This window comes from Uranotaenia lowii, chromosome 2, assembly GCF_029784155.1.
Source record: "Uranotaenia lowii strain MFRU-FL chromosome 2, ASM2978415v1, whole genome shotgun sequence".
Taxonomy (NCBI): Eukaryota; Metazoa; Arthropoda; class Insecta; order Diptera; family Culicidae; genus Uranotaenia; species Uranotaenia lowii.
Genome location: NC_073692.1, coordinates 189,756,474 through 189,781,802, shown reverse-complemented (window position 1 = coordinate 189,781,802; position 25,329 = coordinate 189,756,474). Strand labels below are relative to the sequence as shown.

General features: G+C 39.5%; 4 protein-coding genes across 8 annotated transcripts in view; 3 read left to right on the top strand and 1 right to left on the bottom strand.

Annotated features, from left to right (window-relative positions):
* Positions 1-3,098, top strand: part of LOC129744586 (uncharacterized) — a 327,683-nt gene extending 324,585 nt beyond the window's left edge. For both annotated transcript variants that reach the window (XM_055737200.1, XM_055737199.1), the window contains exon 6: positions 1,665-3,098. In XM_055737200.1, coding sequence (XP_055593175.1) covers positions 1,665-1,807 — 143 coding nt within the window. In that variant the 3' untranslated portion in view covers positions 1,808-3,098. The remainder of the gene's footprint in view (positions 1-1,664) is intronic.
* A 2,817-nt stretch (positions 3,099-5,915) lies between these two features.
* Positions 5,916-6,734, top strand: LOC129742194 (uncharacterized). Its single transcript, XM_055734056.1, has one exon. The coding sequence runs from the start codon at positions 5,916-5,918 to the stop codon at positions 6,732-6,734; it is 819 nt and encodes a 272-aa protein (XP_055590031.1).
* Positions 6,735-17,534: 10,800 nt separating this feature from the next.
* LOC129742193 (uncharacterized protein K02A2.6-like) lies at positions 17,535-19,897 on the top strand. Its single transcript, XM_055734055.1, has 2 exons — positions 17,535-17,636; positions 17,738-19,897. The coding sequence occupies exons 1-2, from the start codon at positions 17,535-17,537 to the stop codon at positions 19,895-19,897; spliced, it is 2,262 nt and encodes a 753-aa protein (XP_055590030.1).
* A 1,228-nt stretch (positions 19,898-21,125) lies between these two features.
* On the bottom strand, positions 21,126-23,800 carry LOC129744588 (glucoside xylosyltransferase 1). 4 transcript variants are annotated; one of them, XM_055737201.1, is made up of 5 exons: positions 23,476-23,800; positions 23,307-23,412; positions 22,987-23,224; positions 22,607-22,925; positions 21,126-22,543 (listed from the first exon to the last, which is right to left on the bottom strand). In XM_055737201.1, the coding sequence occupies exons 3-5, from the start codon at positions 23,133-23,135 to the stop codon at positions 21,878-21,880; spliced, it is 1,134 nt and encodes a 377-aa protein (XP_055593176.1). In that variant the 5' UTR covers positions 23,136-23,224; positions 23,307-23,412; positions 23,476-23,800; the 3' UTR covers positions 21,126-21,877. The 4 variants fall into 4 exon arrangements, with proteins under 4 accessions (XP_055593176.1, XP_055593177.1, XP_055593178.1 ...); XM_055737202.1 differs by having other exon boundaries at positions 22,987-23,221; XM_055737203.1 differs by having other exon boundaries at positions 23,307-23,408.
* Positions 23,801-25,329: the final 1,529 nt, after the last annotated feature.

The following is a 25,329-nucleotide window of genomic DNA, read 5'->3' as shown; positions in this document are numbered from 1 at the left end:
TTTTCATACGATCATTCATTAAAAACAAAGTGTTTACAACTTACCTATTTCTCTTAGTAGGGTGAGAAACGCATGTTTTTGTAAAATTTGAAATAACCGTTAAAACCCGCAACTTTTCTAACCACGTCAATTTTAACATTAAAACCCTTACCTTTTCGCATCAACCTCAAAGCTTTTGATATACAAGCGGTATGATTATCTGAGGACATTAAGTTTTTAGGAGCCATTGAAGTTGAAATGTGTTGCATGATGCCCCAGTTGACGGTACGATTTGTGTTTCAGGGAACGCAAAACATAAAAAGTATCAATGTACGAACAATTTATGCGTTGTTCAAAACCTGCGTGCGTAACATAATGTAATCTAAAATTCTAGAGAAAAAAAGAGTAGAAAGCAAATTTTTCTGATATTTGTAAATTTAAAAAAAAAAGTCTCAGAACAGCCTTTGTCAAGAGTGGTCTAAAATAGGGTTGCCAAATTATCCGGGTTTTCCAGGATATTGAATACAAAATTTGGGAATAGTCCGGTCCGGGTCAATTGCTCGAATTCCATTGAAAAAGCCCGGAATAATTAATTTCTTAATTTGGCAAATTAAAAAAAAAACAAACGATTGAGTTGTTATTTTTTTTTTTGTTTATGCCTCCAAAACAAAATTTTATGGGCAAGTTTCGCAAAATAAGTCATGATAGGTTTTTTTGGAAGCCTAGAATACGATTTAAAATCTGTCGATAAGTTTTAATGAAATTTTTTTTTTTCAATTTCTTTTTTATTTTTGTTGAGTGGTTTCTGGGTTTTCAATAAATTTGCCCGTATACTGCCCGAATTTATGGTTATCAATTTTGAAATCAAATGCCCAGATTTTGTCAGGTTTTTATATAAAATTTCCCGGATTGGTCCGGCCTGGATACGTGCCGAAAAATTCTGGCAATCTTAGCCTTGAAGATATTAATTTTGTAATAATTGAAGTAATTAACACTCAAATGTTCCGGAATAGCTACTCTTCTGGAATAAAAACTCATGAATCATATTCCGGGTTTGGGGATTGTTGGTCAATTTTTGAATTTTTTTGAGCCTGGTGCTTTGGTTCATAACTCATCTATGATTTTTTCCGCAATTAACGTTCCGAAGTAACCTTTTCGAAGTCAATTTGAATTTTTAGGTTTGTTCGTAAAACTTCCACATTTTGTAATGATTTTTCGTTTGTTTTATGTGTGACGTTCTGTGACTTCTGTGAAACCAACCGAGCCTTACCTTACGTTTTTGTGCCAATATTATTTATTCTTCAAATGGAATTTTATTGGTAGCTTGATCATAAAGGATACAAAACACCTTCATAATATTTACAAGTGCTAGTAATTGCTAAATGAAGGCTTGTTAATACATACATAGTTATCAGAGATCATTTTTCTTTCATCGATATTTTATAGGCAATTTCCCTAGATGATCAAAACAAAAAACATCGTATCACGAGTTCAAAATTTGTTAATTTGTAAACTTCAAAATTTTGATTAATGATGAAACCGAATTTAATGTATGCACAGGCTGAGATACAATATAAAAATTACTCTCTGGAGCCACTCTTTTCAACAAATTTTATTTCGCGTTTTTCGATAGTTCAATGTTACAATCAATGTTCTTATCGTTTTTCATTTAAATATTTCCGTAGGATACCTTCAGCAGAAGCGCTTCCTGATGACAAAACGCAAACGTAGTGTGGAAGATGAAACTTCCACCGATTGTCACAACAACAAGGACTGTATGCTGCTCAAGTACGGAAAACCTTCAACGGTAAAAGTTTCCTCCGCCTAAGAGATGGTGCCCTTGACCGTTCCGAATAACAAGATACTTTCGGCAGGCAATCGTGGGTGGTAGAAATCTCACTACATGAGACGATGGCGAAACGATCAAACGGACTACGAGTGGAACTCTCCCTAGGACAAGAAACACGCCAGGCTAATTAACAACTAATGACACTACCTTTTTCGGCATGATGGAAATATGGCTAACCCACTTTGGACCAACGGAAACTGGAATACGAAATTTATCAATATCATTATTATTATAACAGAGCTGCATAAGGAAAAAAAATATATTTCTCCGTATTTTCATTAAGATAAAAATTTGGGAATGGAATATTAGAATTAGAGATATGAAAAATAAAGTGAACAAATACAAATTACTCACACATTAAGCATGTTTAATGAAATTCGAATACAAATTTTCCCGTTTGCATGTAGTTTGGAAAATGTTTAAAATATCTCTAGATGTAGTGTATCAGACAACTACCGTTGCAAGGAAAAAATAATATCAGACATTTTATTGCATAAACATAAGGACTAACTCTACCTATAGTATATTTAAAGTTTCCTAGTTATTGAAAGGTCATATCACAATGACTTGTAGTATTGACACTAGCAGTAATATTTTAACATAACAGCGACAAAATGCGATAAGACTACGGTTCAGAGGTAAAAAATTAATACTAGATAATGAGAAACAAAAAAAAATACATTCTATATATTCCCATCAAGACAAAACAAGCATAGTAATATATTTATCTCCAACAATATGGTCGTTAAGCAAACCCACAATATGCATAAATATCCAGATGGTGTTGATTTACACATCGCAAAGTTTCAAGCAAAACAAAAAATCATAAAAAATCCGCACAAATCAAAATTGTTTAAGGCTCAAAGTTTAAAATTCGTTCAAACACTTAAGTCTCTCAATTTTTTCGAACTGTTGGTTTCAACCGATTGTAATTACTTTCAACATTGTCCAAAAACCGAGCTGAGTTTTCTTCCGATATCAACAATTTCCATTCGATAACTCGCAAAAGCAACTACAACAACTCAGCCCACCAATGATAAAGTTAGTAAATCGAAGCAAAACAAAAAAAAATACATACAAACACAAAAACCGAAAAAAAAAATTATGAAGTTCCGAAGAGAGAAGGGGGAAAGCAATGATGCAGTTGATGACGATTTTCAAATAAAAGAAGCTTTTGGTTGGAAAAAACGAAACAAACAAACATTTTTCTGTTCAAATCTGGCGATCATTTCATTAAAGTTTGGATTCATGTTGAATGATTTTGCGGAAATGTTTGCGTTTGAATTTATTTATATCGGAATCAAACTAATGACGACGCTGTAGAGAAACGAAGTGAAAGGGTAAGTAAATGTTTTTTTTAGATTTCGGAAAAACAGCTTTTGCAAAAAAGTTCAAATTGGTGAATTTTAGATAATTCGGTAAGTTTGATGAATGTTTAAATAGTGGGGATTCCTTTAGCTTTACTTTTCGATGGTTAAAAATTCTTGGAATTCGGAATCGTTGAATCCTTTTGATTCAATCTGATTTGAAATTTAAAAAAACCTTTGAATTATTTTCAGATTTGAGTGATTCGTCTCACCAAATTTTCACAACATGTAGGGTTCAACAATATTTGTCAAATAAGGAGTGTATCCAAAAAAATGCAACACTTTTTTTTGTGAATAATTTTTGAATGTATGGATGGAAATTGATGACATTCTCAGGGAAGCTGGTTATTTAGTAATGTAAAGCTTAAATTGTGGTAACCCTATGAGTTCCCCAACTGACTTCGATTAACAAATAAAAAAGAGCTGGGCTCAGAAGTCTTTAGAGCGTGCTTAAGAACACAAGCTAATCGGTCTTATTATTATTTAAAAGGAAAACCTCAATATAATAGTGGCGACGAGGTGAAGATTTTTACTTCTCAAAAGTTTAGTTTGATGCAGTAATTTGTTTTTTTTTTATTTCTACCAAAAGTATGTGCTTTAAAAGAAAAAGTGTTTATTAAGTGATTTTTACTATCCAGATTGAGAATACCTCAGGTTTGGTGTTCGTATGTTTGATCGCAGTTTTATGATGGTGGAATGAGCCTTCTAAATTCGTGAATCATAGTTTCTTACAACAAAATAATTATAAGTCGGTGTTTCGGTGATTTGATAAAAAAGGCGGCTTTTTTAGAGCATCAGTTTGCCGTAGTTTGCTAAATTTCAATATAGTATCAATCTCCATTTTGTTTCATTGCCTTAGTAGTCGGTTTGGCGCAATTCTTACTAGCGTCGTTTGGTGATCAAAAGTACAAGTGTGCTTATCAAAATTATAGCAGAGACGTTACGGTTTGCTGCTTTGTCTCGCATTGTTTCGCAACGACTTATCAAGTTGATAAGTGTATTGTGCTTCATCACTTTTGGGGTTCAGTTCATCATTATCAACGACACGATGCCTTTGGCCAACAACGTCGAACCGTATATTCCGGGGAGTATTCCTTTTGCTCAATATCTTGACCAATTGGAGTGGGTTCCCGCATAGAGCAATACGATACTATTAATCTTCTGTATTATTCAGTACTGATTATATGAATAGTAACGTTCCATAATTGCGTCTTGGACCGATGTGTCTTTGCTAGACTAGAACGGATAAGATATTATTTATGAAAGATACGATTTATATTCTGAATAACAATTGATTATTTTTGCAACGCGCTGAAATGATCTAAAAATATTTCTGGAAGATACAATCAACTGTCTGGGGATAAATTCGATTATTTTTGCAACACGCCTCAACATTTCTGCTGTCAGAATCCACGCGGGCTGAGTTCGCGTTTATTTTACGAGCTGGGCCGAATCAGAATTGTTGGCGGGATGGTGTCATTGAGATTCGGATAACCCCGGAAGGCTTCGAGGACAACAACAGCGCAGAGGTAATTTAAATCATACGTGAAAGTCCTTTGGTTCCGAAAAAGGTTCTAATTGTTTGTCTTAACCGTAATTGATCTAGGTTCAAAGGAAGAACCCTGCAGCGGGAAGCCACCGTAGAAGATGGAAACCTGGGATGGCGTCCGAGAATTTACTTTACAGGTCCCAATCCAGAATCCAGCTAGTCGAATTCCGGAAGAGACAACTAAGCACCAATACCGGATAAACAGCGGAGGAGCAGCAGCGCCGTACAAAATAGGAATTCGGTTGTCCGAAAGTGCGCTAGCAATTATAGCTTTGGCCGTGATCAAGCTCAGTGTTTGTAGAACAACACAAAGACGGTAAAAGCGGCAGGTATAGTTTCCTTGTGTTCCAGCTTAAAACAGAAAACTCTGTTTCACCAGCAGCTTCATAATAGAACCAACGGCCAGTGGCTATTTGTATGAAGAAAGCGCAACAGCAACATCCGGAAGGTATAGTAATTTCAAGGAAAAATGTATTCATTAAAAAAAAGTTTCAATAAAATTTATTTATTTATTAATTCTTTTTCACTGTTTTCGGAAATCATATTAAATTAAGATAAAATAACAGAAACCCCAAATCTTATCATTGTTGGGTGACGATATGCTTTATCGTTATCTTTTTATGAGAGGATCATTAGATGAAGATAATACATATGATCAATTCATTTTAGAACGAGTAGAAAAAAGCAAAAAAATGAATCGTTATTTTACTTATTGACCCGTTTACTGTATCGTTATTTGTGTCTAAACGATTCCATTTGATGAAAAAACGATTTGTTTAATCGTTCATTAATAATCCAAAAACTATAAAGGGAATCTTTTGGGTGTCTTGGGAAGAAGATAATGGGAATAGTTACTCTATGATACCGCTCCATGCGGGTTTTCTTATTCCAAAAAATTAAAGACGAAGAGCAAAAGATAACTTTTTTGGCATGTTGCGGTACAGAAGTTTATTCAGAGTTGAAGTTGTTATTTCCCGAACAAAATTTCAAAGATCTCGAGTTTAAAGTGCTAACAGATGCCTTGAAAAAGCGATATGACAAGGTGGAAAGTGACCTCATGCAACGGATTGAATTTTATGGTAGAGTTCAACAACCTGACGAGAAAGCAGTTGACTTCATTTTGGCTGTAAAGCTACTTGCTGAACATTGTAACTTTGGTAGCTTCAAGGACATGGCACTGCGCGACAAACTGTTAGTCGGTGTTAGGAGTAAAGAGGTGCAAAGTCGAATGTTAGAAGAGGAGGATTTAAATCTGGCCAAGGCTGAACGAATTATAATCAATCGCGAACAAGCAGAAGAACGTGCATCTAAAATTAATGGAGAACCTTCCAGGGTCAGTGCAGTCGAGCGTCATGGTTCAAGACGAGTTTCGTTTACACGAGATATTTCACCGGTTTATTCGAGTTTTCGCGGTAGGAGTCGTGATCGTCGTGGTCGTGAAAGGAATGCCAGGATTTACAATGATACGCGTAGCAGGAGTAATTCGACACCACGCAAACGAGAACATAGGCAACTTTATTGCACATTTTGTCGCCGAACTGGGCATATTCGGAAATATTGTTATGATCAAAAACGTATGAAACCTGCCGTCAATTCTGTTGCAATAGAACCAAAGGAGCACGTTTTTAAACGAGAAGATTTATCTGAGCGTTTACGTAAAGCAAGGCTATCGGAATCGGAAGATGAAATGAATGTTCTTATGGTTTCTTCGAACAAGCGTAACAATCCGTGTATGATCGATGTAGAAGTGGACGGTGTCATGCTGCAAATGGAGGTCGACAGCGGTTCCGCGGTTTCCGTTATGTGCAGGAAGACGTATGAAAGTTTTTTCAAACATAAACCGCTCCGCTGCTGCTCTTTGAATTTGGCTGTGGTGGATGGAGCTCGTTTGAAAGTCATCGGTAGTATTTCGGTGCATGTTCGTATCGATAAAAGGCAGAAATATGCAACTTTGGTGGTTTTGGAAAGCTCTAAACGTTTCATGCCGTAGTTTGGAAGAGCACTTTTGGACGAGTATTTTCCTGATTGGAGAAATGCTTTTTGCGCGTCAACAAAGGTAAAACAACTGCATGTTTCCAACGATGAAGTATTCCAAGATGAAATCAGGAGTAAGTATTTTAATGTTTTTGATAATAATTTTGCAGATCCTATTTTGGGTTTTGAGGCTAATTTGGTCCTGAAAGAGGATAAACCTGTTTTCAAAAGGGCTTATGAAGTCCCATATCGTTTGCGGGATAAAGTTATTGATCATATTGATTGTTTAGAGAGAGACGGAGTTCTTACACCAGTGGAGGCAAGTGAATGGGCTTCGCCTGTAATCGTTGTTGTAAAAAAGGACCAAGGAATCAGAATGGTTGTAGATTGCAAAGTCTCTATCAACAAATTAATTATACCAAATACATACCCTTTGCCTGTTGTTCAAGATCTTTTTTCAAAATTATCTGGATCTTAAGTTTTTTGCTCGTTGTATTTAGCTGGTGCATATACACTACACAGCTAAGTCTTTCAAAAAAATCGAGAAAGTTTATGATTGTGAATACTATTAAAGGTTTGTATTCGTACAATCGTTTGCCTCAAGGTGCCTCAAGCAGTGCATCAATATTTCAAAAAGTAATGGACCAAGTACTCAAGGATCTAGATGGAGTTGTTTGTTACCTAGATGATGTTTTGATATCGGGTAGTGATTTACAAGATTGCAAAACAAAACTTCATTCGGTTCTAGAACGGTTATCGAAATTCAATATAAAAGTTCATTAAAAAAAATGCAAATTTTTCGTTTCTAGTTTGCCTTATTTAGGGCATGTATTAACAGATAAAGGTTTGTTTCCGAGTCCTGATAAACTTGAAACCATTCGTAAAGCGAAAGCTCCTAGCAATTTAACTGAGCTTAAGGCGTTTTTAGGACTGATAAATTATTATTGTCGTTTTGTACCAAACTTATCTTCACATCTTAATCCTTTGTACTGTTTGCTGAAGAAAAATTCTAGATTTGTTTGGAGTAAAGAATGTGATTCTGTTTTCAATAATAGCAAACAAATGTTGTTGAATTCAAATTTGTTGGAGTATTACGATCCAGAAAAACCGGTAGTTGTAGTATCTGATGCATGCGCTTATGGTTTAGGAGGAGTTATCGCACACGTAATCGACAAGGAAGAAAAACCGATATGTTTTACATCGTTTTCGTTAACGGAAGCACAAAAATCATATCCTATCCTGCATTTGGAGGCTTTGGCAGTGGTCAGTACAGTAAAAAAATTCCACAAGTATCTCTACGGGAAAAAGTTTACGATTTACACAGACCATAAACCGTTGATTGGAATTTTTGGTAAGAATGGTAAAAACTCAATATTTGTAACTCGCCTGCAACGATACATAATGGAATTGTCGATATATGATTTCGAAATTGTTTATCGACCCTCTTCGAAGATGGGAAACGCTGATTTTTGTTCTCGTTTTCCATTACCACAAGAAGTTCCTCGAGTTTTACAGAGAGAATACATAAAGAATTTAAATGTTTCAAGATTTTTGCCTTTGGATTTCAAAATGATAGCTGAAGCAACAAAACAAGATAATTTTCTACAACAGGTTTTAAATTATTGGAAAAACGGTTGGCCAAAACAGTTGGACAAGAGTTTCAGAGATGTTTATTCGCACCATCAAGATTTGGAGGAAATAGAGGGTTGTTTGATTTTTCAGGAACGAGTTATAATTCCTTATAGTTTACGAAATCATATTTTAAAATTATTACACAACAACCATTCTGGTATAACCAGGATAAAACAACTTGCAAGACGATCCGTTTATTGGTTTGGAATGAATACTGATTTGGAAAACTTCGAAAGATGTTGTAAGATATGTAACCAGATGGCATCTAACAATTCGAAACCCGTTGTATCAAAGTGGATCCCGACAAGCAAACCGTTCAGTCGCATTCATGCGGATTTTTTTTATTTTCAACAAAAAGTATTTTTGGTTATAGTGGACAGTTTTTCTAGATGGATGGAGGTGGAATATATGCGAAACGGTACAGACGCTAAGAAAGTTCAAAGTAAATTTATGGGTTTTTTGCAAGGTTCGGAATTCCAGATGTCATAGTCACAGATGGGGGCCCACCATTCAACTCAAAGTTTCTCGTCGATATTTTCCAAAACCAGGGGGTTAAAGTAATGAAAAGTCCACCGTATCACCCCTCTAGTAATGGGCAAGCTGAAAGAATGGTTCGAGTAGTTAAAGAAGTTTTGAAAAAGTTTTTACTAGATCCAGATATGAAAGAGTTGGACATAGAGGATCAAGTTTCTTGCTTTTTGTTTAACTATAGGAATACTTGCTCGGAAGATTCAAAGTTTCCTTCTGAAAAAATATTTAGTTTTAAACCAAAGACAATTTTGGATTTAGTCAATCCGAAAAATAATTATAAAAATCATTTGACGTTCCCAAAAGAGGATTTAAAAATAGCAGAAAGTTTATCTTCCAATTTAAGTAACCGTAATAGAAGTGAGTTGGATAAATTACGTCATGGTGATGTAGTTTATTTCAAAAACTTTAAGCCAACAGAAATAAAGCGATGGTTGGATGCAAAATTTTTATGTAAAATATCTCCAAATGTATTCCAGGTTTCGGTTGGTGGTCGCATTTATACTGCTCATCGGGATCAATTGAAGCCAATGAATAAACCAAAAGTTAGACGATTTTGTTGTTGGAATGCGGAGGAGAAGGTAGATAGTTTTGAGAAAGTGTTAAAAGAATCAGAGGACAGAACGACCAGAGAAGGAAGAAAGAAGCGACCAAGAGAGGAAGATGTTGGAGAAGAGAGTTCGGATGAAAGTTTTTACGGGTTTCCTGCTGATTCACATTTATTTTCATCGCAACAGTTTCAATTTGACGACATTGATTTACCAAGGACCTCATCAGAAAAAGAAACATGTTTATTTAACAGTAGTTTACCGAGAAATGACGCAAGTTTGCCAATATCCAATAGCAGTGGTTTGCTACCGGTATCAAACAGTATTGAACAGCCAACAAAACTGACGGATCGATTCGTAGACGATGAGGAACGAATGAAAATTACACGACCTGAGGAATCCAACATAACTGGTCCAAGTTGGAATATTCAGCAGAATAACCAGCAAAGCGAAACCGGATTGAGGAGATCGAGTAGAAGAAAACGTTTGAAGAAAAATAGTGAATTTTTATATTACTGAGTTGTTGTATGCATGCCATTTCTTAAAAGCTTTTAACATTTGTTTTAAATTTAAAAAAAAAATTGGATTATTGTAAAACTAGCTGAAAGGGGGAGAACTGTGGTAACCCTATGAGTTCCCCAACTGACTTCGATTAACAAATAAAAAAAGAGCTGGGCTCAGAAGTCTTTAGAGCGTGCTTAAGAACACAAGCTAATCGGTCTTATTATTATTTAAAAGGAAAACCTCAATATAATAAAATGTGACGTTTTTTCCTAGCAGCCCACCACACTATGACGCTCATTTGAACCCCTGGTAATGGTCGATCACGCTTCCTATACAGAGTGTCTGTACAGTTGCCTATACAGTTTCAACACCTATTCAAAAACTTTATCCACAGCTTTATCCTATACGAAGCTGATGCTATCCGCCTGTTCTTCATTCCTTTACAAATTCTTCTACCTATAATTTCATCTCGCAGCATGTGTCAATGAACATACTTAAAATTAATTAATGTTGAATAAGTAACTGTGAATTAATGGAATTGTCAGTAGGCTATGCAATATGTTTGAAATAAATGTTCACTTCACTCTGACTACTCTCATAAACCACTTGCCTTTTGCTAATAGGTTATGAGCCCAGAGTATCGTCATAGTAACGGCCAAACAAAGTGAACAATTTTTCTTCAAGATTTGAAAATTTTACTGGAAGTAGTCAAGATGAACGGTCGAGCGAATTCAAGCAGTTCCAACAGCAACTTAGCAGTAGAAGGAAGCGGAAATGGTCCGAATAGGATTGCTGGCGGAAACTTTTCTATGCCGATGGTGGAGCGATTGCGAGGACGCGAAAATTATTCCTCGTGGTCGTTTGCTACGAAGATGGTCCTGATCCGTGAAGGAACGTGGGAAGCTGTAGATGGCCGACAAGACGAGGACCCGGTGGATGCGATTTCCAAGAAGGCACTGGCAACGATTTGTCTCAGCATTGAACCCGTAAATTATAGTTTGGTTCGAACCGCAAAAGAAGCGTGGAACAACCTTAAAGTCGCGTTCCAGGATGACGGAATGCCTCGTCGGATCGGGCTTTTGAGGAAGCTGACTGGAATTCGCCTCGAAGATTGCATGTAAGAGAGTTGATGTCGACAAGCCATAAACTCGCGGAAGTGGGTTTCGTCGTAGATGACACATGGCTGGCTAGTTTTCTTTTAATGGGCCTACCGGAAGCGTACGAGCCCATGATTATGGGAATGGAGGCATCGGGTGCGAGATTGACGGCGGATGCTGTGAAAGCGAAAATTCTGCAGGACGTAAAGATGTCGAATCTGACTGGTCCGAACCGAGATGGTGCATTTTTTTTTTCAAAACAACGATCAACGAAGAGAACCGAAAAATCCGGCGTGAAATGCTACAAGTGCAATTGTTTTGGGCCTTATGCTGCTGAATGTCCAACCAAGATGAGCAAGGACGGAAAAAGAAAACCCAAGGCTAGGAAACATGCAGCTTTTAGCGTGTTTCAGTCGTCCAGTGAAAATCAATGGATTTTCGATTCCGGAGCGACTGCTCACAGGTGTCTTGACAAGCGATTTTGGAAGATGCAATGAAGGTTGAGCAGCGCATAAATGTGGCAAACAACGACGTGTCCCTGGTCAAAGCAAGCGGAAGTGTGAGACTTCGAGCGATGGTTGAAGGCGACACGTGTGAGCTGATGATGGCAATAGTTTTAAATGTCCCGGATCTTGCGCTGAATTTGATATCAGTGAGTAAGATTTACGCTAATGGCTACATTGTCTCGTTTTCGGAAAAGAAGTGTGATGTCCGAACCAAATCCGGTGAGCTGATGGCTGTTGGTCGAGTAAGCGATGGTCTCTACAAGCTGTGTCAAGCTGGTCGGCAAACAACGTGTGCCGCCAGGACTGCTGTTATATCTTTGTGGCATCGACGTGTAGAGAATAACATGAGTATAAATAATAATACGAATAAAACGAATACAAAACATGAAGTGAGAAATAAATAACAAAAAGATAAATAAAATAATGAAATATTATATTATATAAATTTGAATAAATGGCAACACTTTTATACAAGAGCCAGACGAGCACAAGTGTCAACCCTGCAATTGATAGGATGAGCCGTTAAACGGAAAAGGGCTTTGCCTAACGAATCAATCAGAAGAAAGGCAGTTTTACAGACGAGTTTCGTGAAAGGATGACGATGTTTGAAAAGTGGTGGAAAATATACCGCCGATCACGACACGACGTATGGGGCACCTCAACCGGCTAAGTTTAAAACTAGTGCGCTCCATGGTGACTGGAGTGAATTTTGCTGAGGACGATATTGGTTGCTGCACAACGTGTCTCCAGGGAAATCATCATCGTCAAGCGTTCCGGCATACCGGGACAAGGGCGACGGGGTTGTTGGATCTTATACACAGCAATTTGTGTGGTCCGATGGAAAACGTGTCGATCGGCGGAAGTCGATATTTTTTAACTTTCGTCGATGATGCGAGCCGCAAGTTATTAGTATATCTCCTGAGGTGCAAGGAAGAGATTTTAGCAAGTTTTATCGATTTTATAGCCCTTGTAGAAAATCAAACCAATCGCAAGGTGAAGCGATTGAGGACGGACAATGGGACGGAATACACCAGCCATGCCATGAAGAAGTTCCTGAGGCAAAACGGGATCTCGCATGAAACTACGGTTCCGTACAATCCCGAACAAAATGGGGTTGCAGAGCGGATGAACCGGACGATCGTTGAGAAGGCGCGATGTCTTCAATTCGATGCGGGATTGAAGAAACCGTTTATATATTATCAACAGGTCACCAATGAAGGGTTTGAGTGTCACGCCAGAAGAACGGTTTAGTGGCAAGAAACCTGATTTATCTGAGCTGCGAGTGTTCGGGTCGGACGTGATGTGCCACGTGCCAAAAGCGAAGAGGCAAAAGTGGGACCCGAAGTCGGAACCTGGTGTTTTTGTTGGTTACGCTGGACAGTCGAAGGGATTGCGAAGTGGTGTGCCGAGATGTGGTTTTCGTCAGTGAAGCATGTAAATCATCGTTGAGTTTGGATCCAGAAGCTGAAGAACAGAAGAAACCGTTAGTAATTGAAGAACAAGTTTGGTGTCCTGATGAAATTCAAGCCGCAAGAGCAAATTCTGAATGTGCTCAAGATGATGCGATGGTCCCGGAAGATGCTGATATCACAATTGAAGATTGTGATAGTGACGATGCTGAACGACCTACTTTGACAGTGCCAACGAGACCTTGACGCCAGTCGCGCTCCCTACGCATAAAGAAGATCAACAGAAGGATGTTGTCAGGCGCAGCGTACGGGAGCGCAAACCTCCAGGCAAGTATCTTGATTTTGACATGAGTTGTAGTGTACGTCCTGAAATTTTTCCAACATTCAGCAACAGACAATTGGCAACGACGAGCGAGCTGACGATCCGAAATCGTTCAATGAGGCCACAAATTGTACCAACCGAGGTTTGTGGCAAGCGGCGATGCAATGAGAAATTGAAGCGTTGCGGTTGAACGAGACGTGGGAGCCACCCGGCAGAAAGGTACTCAAAAGAAAGGGGGTGTACAAGACCAAGATGAATGGTGACGGTACGGTTAAACGACGAAAGGCGAGGCTCGTTATAAAAGGATTCTCAAAAGTCCATGACGTGGACTATGCATTCGGTTTCTGCTGGCAGTGGCGGCGCAGTTTGGGATGCATGTTCACCAGATGGATGCGGTGACAGCATTCCTCCAAGGGGAGCTTTCCGAGGAGGAAATATTCATGCAGCAGCCCGAGGAATTCGTGGACCAGAATAATCCTCAGAAAGTTTGTCGTCTCCGAAAAGCGCTGTACGGTTTAAAGCAGGCCAGCCGAGTGTGGAACTTGAAGCTGGACACGGAGTTGAAGAAACTTGGCTTGAAACGTTCCAGTTACAAAGTCGACGGAAAGCAGATTCTTATCATAGCGGTTTATGTTGATGATTTTCTCATCTTCTCGAGCGACGAAGCCAGACTTGTAGAAGTGGAGAAGCAGCTGATGTCCACGTTCCGGATGAAAGACCTGGGAGAGGTCAAGCAGGTCCTTGGCATAAGGATTACTCGACGTGACGACGCAATTATGCTGGACCAAGAAAGGTACATCGACGAATTGTTGAAGCGGTTCAAAATGGTCCACTGTAACACGGTTTCGACTCCACTGGATCCAAATCAACGTTTGTCAAAATCGATGTGCCCGGTGTAGGGTTCTGAGTTAGTCGTGTAGGGTGGATATTATTTCAGTTTTGAACAATCTATTAAGAGCGTGCATTTGCTACCACGGATGGGTAACCTATTTTGAGCGTGTAGGAGAAAAAGCCAACGGAAGTCAGTTCCCGTTAGAGACCGAGCAGTAAAGACGTGGTTTGAAAGTGTCTACAAAATTGGCGACGAGGATTCAACGAAACGGATCCAAAAAGGTAAGGAAACCAAGTGAATTGTGATGAAAACCGTGATCACTAGTTAAGTGAGTGAATTTCCTGGGCTTATTCGCACGAGATATATGTTTTTTCTGAACGCAAAGCGTACCGGTAAAATTTTAAAGATGGCTGTTCGGAAGCCATTCACTGATGAAATTTGCTTTCGAAAGTGGATTGGCGTTCAAGATGGCCGCTTCGAAAAGTGATAGAAATGTAAAACAAAAGAAAATCGACCAACGCGGATTTTGGTAAGAGATCGTGAAAAGAAAAGTGCGATAGTTTATTTTTATTTTATTTCGACCAAAATTCAGATGTTTTGGTAAGAGATCGTAGCCAGTAAGCGACGATATGTTTAGTTCGACCAAAATCCAAGGGATTTGGTAAGAGATCGTTGCCTGTAAGGGACGATATTTCTATTTCGACCAAAGTTGAAGGACTTGGTAAGAGATCGTTTCCGGTAAGGGACGATATTTCAATTTCGACCAAAATCCAAGGGATTTTGGTAAGAGATCGTTGCCGGTAAGGAACGATATTTCTATTTCGACCAAAGTTGAAGGACTTGGTAAGAGATCGTCTCCGGTAAGGGACGATATTTCAATTTCGACCAAAATCCAAGGGATTTTGGTAAGAGATCGTTGCCGGTAAGGAACGATATTGTTCGATCAGAATCCAAGGGATTCTGATAAGAGATCGTTGCCGGTAAGGAACGATATTTTGTTTTCGACCAAAGTTGAGTGACTTGGTAAGAGATTGTCTCCGGTAAGGGACGATAGTTCTATTTCGATCAAAATCCAATGGATTTTGGTAAGAGATCGTTGCCGGTAAGGAACGATATTTCTATTTCGACCAAAGTTGAAGGACTTGGTAAGAGATCGTCTTCGGTAAGGGACGATATTTCAATTTCGACCAAAATCCAAGGGACTTTGGTAAGAGATCGTTGCCGGTAAGGAACGATATTGTTCGATCAGAATCCAATGGATTCTGATAAGAGATCGTTGCCGGTAAAGAACGATATTTTGTTTTCGACCAAAGTTGAGTGACTTGGTAAGAGATCGTCTCCGGTAAGGGATGATATTTTTATTTCGACCATAATTTAATGGATTTTGGTAAGAGATCGTTGCCAGTAGGGAACGATATTTTTATTGCGACCAATGTTTGTGTGACTTGGTAAGAGATCTTTGCTAATAAGAAAGATGCGTTTATTTTCACTATAATCCATAGAATTTGGAAGGTGTTTTTTTTTTGGCATTGGTGAGCAATTCAGTAGAATAGAATAAGTTCAAGACCAAGGTTATTTGGTACTTGCATCAAAGAGAATGGACAGAACGAATGGAAAGTAATGTTCTTTTCTTTCTGCTATTTTTAGATGGAAGAATATCGTCCACTACCGATGTTTAAATGTGAGCAGATTGAAGGCTCAAGACTGTCCAAGGAATGGATCGAATGGAAAAGAGCGCTTCAATTCTATTTTGACGCAGCAGGAATAGTCGACCAGAAAACAATGCGAGCGAAGATGCTGCACTTCGGAGGGCCTCAGCTTCAAAAAGTGTTTGGAAGCTTAGAGGGAACTGAAGAATTTTCAATGGTACTTCTTGATACACCATGGTACGATAAAGCCATAGAGTGTTTGGACGGATACTTCAATCCATACAGACAAGATGTTCTCGAAAGACACAAGCTTCGGAAGTTGAAACAGTTGCAGAACGAACGTTTCGCTCACTTCATACTACGAGTACGAGAACAATTAAGCTATTGTGGATTTGACAAGCATCCAGCAGAAATTCGAAAGGTGCTCGAAGAGATCATGATGATAGATGTAATCGTAGAAGGATGTGCCTCTCCGGAGTTACGTCGTAAGATCTTGGCTAAGGATTACACACTAACGGAAATAGAAGCTTTAGGAGAGTCCATTGAAAGCGTTCGGATGCAGGAAAGAGAGTTAGCTGGTGCAAAACTGGAGCAAAGTGAAGTGGGAGTCAATAAGATTACCCTTGGTAAAAGGAATTACAACCGTGGAGAAATTCAACAAATGTCAGCCAGTGAAAGGCCAGTGGTTGGTAATTGTTACGCCTGTGGAAAACCAGGGCATTATGCCAATGCCGCTCATTGTAAAGCGAAAGGAAAAGTGTGCCGTAAATGCAAAATTACTGGCCACTTTGAAAATGTATGCAGGAAGAAATCTGCCGGTAAGGAACCTCGTACATCGGCTTCCGTCAAACGGATTCGAACGGTAGAAGACGTTTCATCGCCGGGAATAGCAACAGAAGAAAACATGGTTGATGTCGAGAAAAAAGTTTACTACACTTTTTACGGTGGGAACACGACAAACGTGCTTACTGTGAAAATCGGTGGCGTTGAGCTTGACATGCTAGTTGATTCAGGCTCGGATGCGAATCTCATTACTGGCAAAACATGGGAGGTACTCAAGGCAAACGAAGTAGTCTTGAAGAAACAACAGAAAGGCAGTAACAAGATACTCCGAGCGTATGGGTCCCAGGCGCCATTGGAGATTTTAGGTTCGTTCGAAGCTATTATTGAAATAGCGCATCGCTCAGCGGTAGCAGAGTTCCTAGTGATCAAGAATGGACAACGGGACTTGCTGGGGGACATTACATCAAAGGCCCTGGGCATACTTAAAATAGGGATAGACGTGAATGCAGTCGTACAGAACGAAGTCAACCGGCCTTTCTCAAAGATTAAGGGAGTTAAGGTACGAATCCAGGTGAATCCGAAGGCAGTACCTGTGTTCCAACCAGTTCGCAGAATTCCTATTCCGTTAGAAGATGCAGTAAACAAGAAACTGGACGAACTTCTGGCAAGAGACATAATAGAGCCCAAGAAAGGATCAACCACGTGGGTTTCACCATTGGTAGTTGCTACCAAAGCAAACCAGGACATTCGTCTGTGTGTTGACTTGCGACGCGTGAATCAAGCTGTGATTCGTGAGCATCACCCGATGCCCATCATCGAGGACGTCATCGCGAAGATTGGAAGAGGGAAAGTATGGAGCATTTTAGATATCAAGGATGCCTTCTTTTTGCTCGAACTTGAGGAGGACTCGCGTGACATCGTCACATTTATTTCTCATCGAGGCCTGTATCGTTTCAAACGTATGCCGTTTGGCTTGGTTAATGCGCCAGAGATATTCCAACGAAACATGGACGAAATACTGGCGGATTGCGAAGGAGCATATTGGTACCTCGACGATGTAGGCGTCGTAGGTACCACCGTTGAGGAGCACGACGCACGTTTGGAAAAGGTACTCTAAAATGTATTGTTTTTTTTTAATTTGATGATTCTCGAATAAAGTTGAATTAATGGTAGAAAAAAAAATGGTTTAATTGTATTTTCTGGTTTTAGATACTCCAACGGTTTAAAGAAACAGGAGTAGTACTGAATGTGAAGAAATGCAAGATACGAGTAACACAGTTTGATTTTCTTGGTTACCGAATAAGTAGTAAGGGCATTCGACCGTCAACTGCTAAACAAGAAGCGATTATGTCATTCCGTAAGCCAACTAATGACAGCGAAGTTCGAAGTTTTCTTGGCTTAGCGAACTACATGGCCAAATTCGTACCAAATTTAGCCACCATTGACGAACCACTTCGGAAGCTGTTACATAAAGAAACAAGATTCGTGTGGGGTCGAGAGCAAGAATTAGCATTCCATGAAATAAAAGCAAGAATATCGAACGCGGGATGTCTAGGTTTTTACAACATTGCGGATCAAACTAGTGTAGTTGCAGACGCAAGCCCATATGCTTTAGGAGGTGTGTTAATTCAGACCAATGCTGATCAAGAATCCAGGGTCATTTGTTTTGCCTCCAAATCATTAACTGATACTGAAAAACGGTATTGCCAAACCGAGCGAGAGGCTTTGGCACTTGTTTGGGTAGTCGAACGTTTTCAAATCTACTTGATTGGCAGGGAGTTCGACCTCATTACGGACTGCAAAGCTTTAACGTTTTTATTTAATCCTACTTCACGTCCGTGTGCTCGTATCGAACGTTGGGTTCTACGGTTACAGGGTTTCCGGTACAGGGTAGTTTTCACTAAAGGAAAAGATAATATAGCGGATGCCCTGTCACGCCTCACGAGCGCGTCTCCTCAACCGTTTGACCCAGCTGAGGAATTGACGGTTTGTGAAATAGGTTCGGCTGCTGCAGCAATGATTGCTTTGCGATGGAGCGAGATAAAATATGCGAGTAAAGGGGACGAAGAGATACAACAGATAGTAAAGATATTGAACTCAGAAGATACAGTTCAGCTACCTCTTCCATTCAGATTAATTGCTACAGAGCTTTGTATAGTTGATGACGTACTAATGCGAGGAGATCGAATAATAATTCCTCAGAAATTACAACAGCGAGTGTTGCAGCTAGGCCATGAAGGGCATCCTGGCGCTAGAATCATGAAAGAATATTTACGGGCAAGCGTGTGGTGGCCTAAGCTTGATAAACACATTGAGGAATATGTTCGAGAATGTCGCGGCTGCACATTAGTATCAGCACCAAATCCACCTGAGCCGATGATGAGGAAAGAACTCCCAGCAGGACCATGGGAGCAAATTGCAATAGATTTTCTTGGACCCCTTCCTGATGGAGAAAATTTGTTAGTTTGTGTTGACTATTACAGCCGATATTTAGAGGTGATCATTATGGATGATATAAGTACAACGTCGACGATTGCTGAGCTTTTGACAGTCTTCTCACGTTATGGTACTCCCGTATCTATTCGGGCAGATAACGGACCGCAATTTTCATCAACAGAATTTAAAGATTTCTGTATGGAATACGGGATCAAATTAGTAAGCACTATACCGTACTGGCCAGCGATGAATGGGGAGGTTGAAAGACAGAACCGTTCCATATTGAAGCGTATTCGTATTGCTCACAGTCTTGGAAAAGACTGGAAAACAGAACTTCGTCAATATATCTTAATGTACCATTCGGCAAAGCAATCAACTACCGGAAAATCGCCAGCGGAGCTTATGTTCAATCGCAAGGTACGGACTAAGTTGCCGCGGGTACCAGTTGTGTTGGATGATACAGAATTACGCGACCATGATTGTCTTCTTAAAGAAAAGGGGAAGGTATATTCAGATACGAAAAGAAAAGCTGCTATGAGTGATATTACGGTTGGCGATACGGTTATTGCGAAACGAACTAAAAAGATTAACAAACTAGATACAGTATTCTCACCGGAAGAGTACACAGTTGTTGATAAGAAAGGAAGTGATGTCATCATACGCTCTACCGCAAACGGAAAGGACTTCAGGCGAAACGCGGCACATCTTAAGATGGTATCCAGAACAGAAAATGATAACCAGTCAGCTCAAACCGTTCAGGAAAAAGATAACAACAAGAATGATTTAGCGCAGCATTCAAGACCACCTCAGGATGAGGGTTGTGGAGAAGGATCAAACGATGTATCCGGTGACAAGGGCAGTGGAGCTGCTGAATATATTTCTAAGAGACGAAAGACAGAGCCCTCCAGATTGAAGGACTATATTACATACTAATCAATCATCGAATCAGAGATATTCTTTGCCTTCAAATACTTATATCAAAATAAAACACTGTACAATGGTATTGAGAAAACGTGTTTAAATAAAGATCAAATCATTTTAAAGTAAGGTGGGGGTGTAGGGTTCTGAGTTAGTCGTGTAGGGTGGATATTATTTCAGTTTTGAACAATCTATTAAGAGCGTGCATTTGCTACCACGGATGGGTAACCTATTTTGAGCGTGTAGGAGAAAAAGCCAACGGAAGTCAGTTCCCGTTAGAGACCGAGCAGTAAAGACGTGGTTTGAAAGTGTCTACACCCGGATACCGAAAAGAAAAACCAAGTAATGCAGCAGGTTCCATTTCGAGAGCTCATTGGTGGTTGCGCAGTGTACGAGGCCAGACATTGCGTATGCGGTCAACATGGTTAATACGTTCAGTTCGAATCTACTACAGAAGCGGAATACATGGCCTTGTCCGCAACTACGCAAGAAGCTTTGTGGTGGCATGGATTCCGGAAAGAGGTCTTCGGAATAGCTAAATCGGTACCACTATTTTGTGACAACCGAAGTGCTATTTGTCTAGCTGAGAAGGAAATAGGATACTCGCCCCGAAGCAAACACATCAATCTACGACATCACTTCGTAAGGGAGCAACTTGAGAAGAAGACGATTAAAATATTCCACGTTGCGTCAAATCTCCAAAAAGCAGATGTCATCATAACGAAAGGCATTCGAGCTCCTAATTTCTTCGAAGCATTCAGAGAAAATTCAGGTTATGAGGGGGATGTTTAATAAGTAACCTGTGAATATATAGAATTGTCAGTAGGCTATGCAATATGTTTGAAATAAATGTTCACTTCATTCTGACTACTCTCATAAACCACACGCGTTTTACTAATAATAAATTTATTGGCGATAAAAACTTATCATCAATCTTTGATTTTGCATTTTATTTTATTTGGCTTTATCCTGGTTTCTTTTTGTTTAACTTTTTATTTTATGTTTTATTTCGTTTTATATAGTTTTTTCTTGTTTAGCCTTGTTTTATTTTATGTTACCTTTTTTTTTCTTTTATTTAGTTTTGTCGTGTTTTATTTTGTTTTATCTTGATTTATTCTTTTTTTTAACTTGATATCCGTGACAGTTAAACGATTTACATTTGCGAACCACGTTGTTTGAACAACACTCTACTAAAAAAATTTTTTTTCTCAAAATTAATACTAGTAATGGAGAAGTCCAGAAATAAGAGTAAAAAAAACTTTATTTACAACCATATAAAACTTCAACTTTCAGTTGAAGCCGGGAGGCTGTGAAATCCAACACAATACATTTGAAAAACCGACTGAAATCCTTCACATTCGCTTAAGAACTAAAACGGATGAAACCTATACTGTTACTTTTCTTATCTCTAATTAACTGTTGAACCCTGGAAAGGTCAAACGTACAACGTAAAACAGGTCAACATATCCTAGGTATGTATTGTCTAACGCGAGTTTTATAAACTTTTCACGATAACCTACTGTACTAGAAGGCGCGTTCCTAATTTTTTAAGAGATATTGTTGCATTTCAGCATTTCGATCGTTTGAGGTTCAATCTCATGGAAACCACCACTGCTAAGTTTTGATTTGCATTGATAACAGCTTCTGATATTTAGCCAATTTGTTTAGCCAATAGCAAAGTTAATTCTACCAAATTGGTTTTCTTTATTATTTTCTTTAAAACTTTTCGTTAACGATGAAAAAAGTCGAATATGATATTACACGAGTATTTTGGATTGACAAATTTCTTACGTACAGTAATACTTACTTCAAATTGAGGATAGCAACAACAACCAAATTGATAAAGGATCGATTAGTTATAAACGGAACAATCAATTTTTGCAATCAAATTACTGTCGCTAATTTTAAAACTTCATGAAAGGAACTAACATAACTGATAAGTTGCGACCAACCTTCTCCTTACATTAACATTCGCTTCTCATCAGCTTGCCGTCGTTAAGTATCCTCGACATACTGGTTCTGTTTGAAATATTTTTTGGGATCCTGCAGAAACTTCTCTAGCAGCTTATCACAGTTGGAATTGCTTGGCAGTACCAGCGAGTCCTCGATTGTGCGTATGAAGTTGGAATGAACATCGGTGCGGAAGGCATACTCTTCGATCGTCGAGTAGAGCAGATTGAAGATGGGCTGAACCAGCGAGTGGAAGTAGCCACGATTGCCGTGCACTATCTTGATGCCTCCGGGCGCCTCACATAAGCTCATGTACATGCAATGGTCGGCTCGATAGTTCCAGTCGCAGGGGAAAACGAACAACCGATCCGGGTGATGGTGGAACAGGATATTGATGATGTCTTGGTCGCCCCAAACGAGCTTAAGGCGGTACTCCTTGTAGATGGGCATGATGTGTTGTTCCCATTGGAATTCCCGCATTCGAGTAAGGTTCATCAGCATGACGCCCGAATTTACTCCCAGATCTCCGTAGTACGGATGCCTGGCGAATCGATTGTACCAGCCGGCATTTTTGTCCTCGTGCTCCGGGGCCATTCCGGCAAACTGAGACGAGTTGAATCGGCCAAACATGGACCACAGCTCTCGAACGGAGGATAGGAAAATAGTGTCCGAATCGACGTACAGCACCGAGTCGATATGTGTGAGCAAGGACTAAAAATGTAAAAAGAATATTGTTAAGAAAGCTTTTTGGATGTGCTGTAGGGTCAGTCTTACCGGAAGGAACAATCGCTGAGCAGCACAAGGTTTGAACAGCTTTTTCCACTCGTCTCGATCCGACTCCGGGAAGGTTAGGGAATGGATCTCGTAGCTGAATACGTTCTCGGTGAACTCCTGCCAGTCGTCGAGTTTTTCCACAAAGTTTTGCTTCAGGTTCTCTTCGGCCACGATGACAAACCGCACCGGAGCCTGGTTCCGGTTGAACATGAGCACTGATTTGATCATGTTTAGGGCCTCGTTGTGGCGTTCCCCACATGCTACAACGACAATCGCTATCTCGGTTCCATTATGATTGGAAACTGCTGGTCGCGGATTGCTGTAAGATGAATAAAAAGTCTGATAAATAAAATGAAAATTTTGAAATCCGAATTTCTTACATTTTACGATTGGCAGCAGCAAAGCCAAGTGTCGAGTTAGGTCCTCCGGTAAATCCATTTAAGAATCCTCCATTGACTCGAAGAATATAGTACCATATCAGCAAAAACGATGTCAATACCAGCACAATTAAGTATCGATAGACTTTCATTATTGAGAGCCCGCTAATTAGTTCAAAGTTGTAAGAATTTCTCAAGCTGCTTCTTACTGATATCGAACCATCATCTTTCTATTGAACTGCTACGGATGAAACCAAAACGAATTCAATTAATCAAATGTGGCGATCTCCCGCAAAAGAAAACCGGACCTGCCCTGCCCTTACCATAATCGTCTGCTTCTGTGACGACCGAAGAGCAGCTAGTTTGAGGATTTGAATAAATAATGGCACTGAAGAAGTTTCTCATGGATGCGGAACTACTTGTTGCTAGCTGGAACAATTTTTGATTCCTCAAACTTTGTTATCACTACAGATCTTTTGTTTCAATACTTACCTGATGCTTTTTACGAACAAGCGTATCAAACTAAACCGGATTTATTCAACAATAACTCCCACTCAACGGAGGTTGTCGACTTATGCTACATTTATGATGCGTGATCCGAAAACATAAACCACAAACGAACGTGTGTTTGGCAATGACATCAACACCATTCTTATTGGAAAACTCGAAAATAATGTTTTAGGGATTCCGTTTTGCTCACGGGAAGTGACGCCAGATAATTGTTATGATTGATTTATTCAAAATTCGAAATTCAAAATTCGAAATTCAAAATTCAAAATTCAAAATTGAGGCACTTAGGATCAGAGGGGTGCAAGTGATTTTTTATCAAAACTGAGATAAACTGTTTTTTGGATAGTTAAAGTATAGATTAACATTCTGTAGAAGACATAGGTCAAAAGAAAAATTATTTCGATATTTTTAAGCTATTTATAAAAAAACGTGTCAATGAAAATCCTGTTTCGTTTGGTGTCAGAAGGGTGCAAGTGCACTTGCACCCTTCTGACACCAAAGGATTATACTTTTAGGCTAATTTCATTAGAACGTATACATTTTTGTCAGTTGAAAACAACATCATCTAGCTCCTACTAGGATTTTCTACTGGTTCTGACCAGGATAATCCAAAGTCCTCAGATAGAGAAGTGATGAAAATAGATTCAGGTGTAACTTCGTCGGCATGAAAATCTCATTGTTATGTATATCAAAAATTCTAAAATATTTTTTTAATGGCAAATTTAGCCAATGCTAATAGGGATAAAAGGCAAACACCAAACGCACTTAACAATAATTTTTTGGCAAATATATGAAACAATTTGAGCACCACTGACTCTCAGTGTGTGCTGCACGGCTAACTTTTACCCAAAACACAAACACGCAAAACCCAAATCTGTAGCAATTACAATTATTTACTAATGCGACATTTTAAAAACTTAAGCTAGCTTACATAATTACTCACGGGCCCGTTTTCCTACTCTAACATCAAACGCACAACAATCATATCACAGCTGCTTGGACGGCACAGGTGTATCACAGCTTTAATTTTCGTGTTGCAGCCGTATCCGGTGAACTGGCAACCCTGCCTGGCTGCACTGCTTCGACGGGCGTACCGCAGCTGCCCGGAGCACCTCCAACGACTTCCGGCTCGATCTGGTCGGCTCTCTCCACGTCCGCAGCTTTCTTACGCAAAAACGGGACTCGCAAAACCAAGATGGCGAAAATCGAGTCCCGAAAAGCGATTTTCTCAGCTCCCAAAAACGACCCTATTGATATAAATAATCACAGCTTTAATTTGGCTGATTAGGCTCATCCAATAAGCAACTCACCCAATGGGGCCGTTCTTCTCTGTAGCTATAATTTTCCGCCGTGAATGGAATAATCGACACGGTAGCGGTGATTTTCCGGCACTGAAAAGTCGAGACGATGTTGACACAATTTGGGGCAAATATAGGCTGGTTTCACTCACCCTTGCGTGCTATTTTTCTTTCGTCTTCTTATTCCGTTTTTTTTTCGCGACCGGCACCGTACTGTCAACCTACGGCTAGAGGTAAAATAATGAAAAGGCAATCCACAATCTTGTTGCCGATGTTTTACCTTTGATTCCACTCGGGTAGGCTCTATTGCTCCTAGGGTGGATTGTTCTGCGCTCGATCTTTCTTTGCCTGCGCGTTGAAGAAACAATTATGTTTATCCCATATGATTGGAGTTGTTCGCACGGTCTCACCTTTCAATCAGCCAACACGATTTATCCTCCTTCCTTGGTGGCTTCTGATCCAGAATGTGGCGGGATGGCGGCTTTCTTGATTCACCAAAAACTGTTGAAAGAGCAATGGCGAATCCAACTGCTCAAGG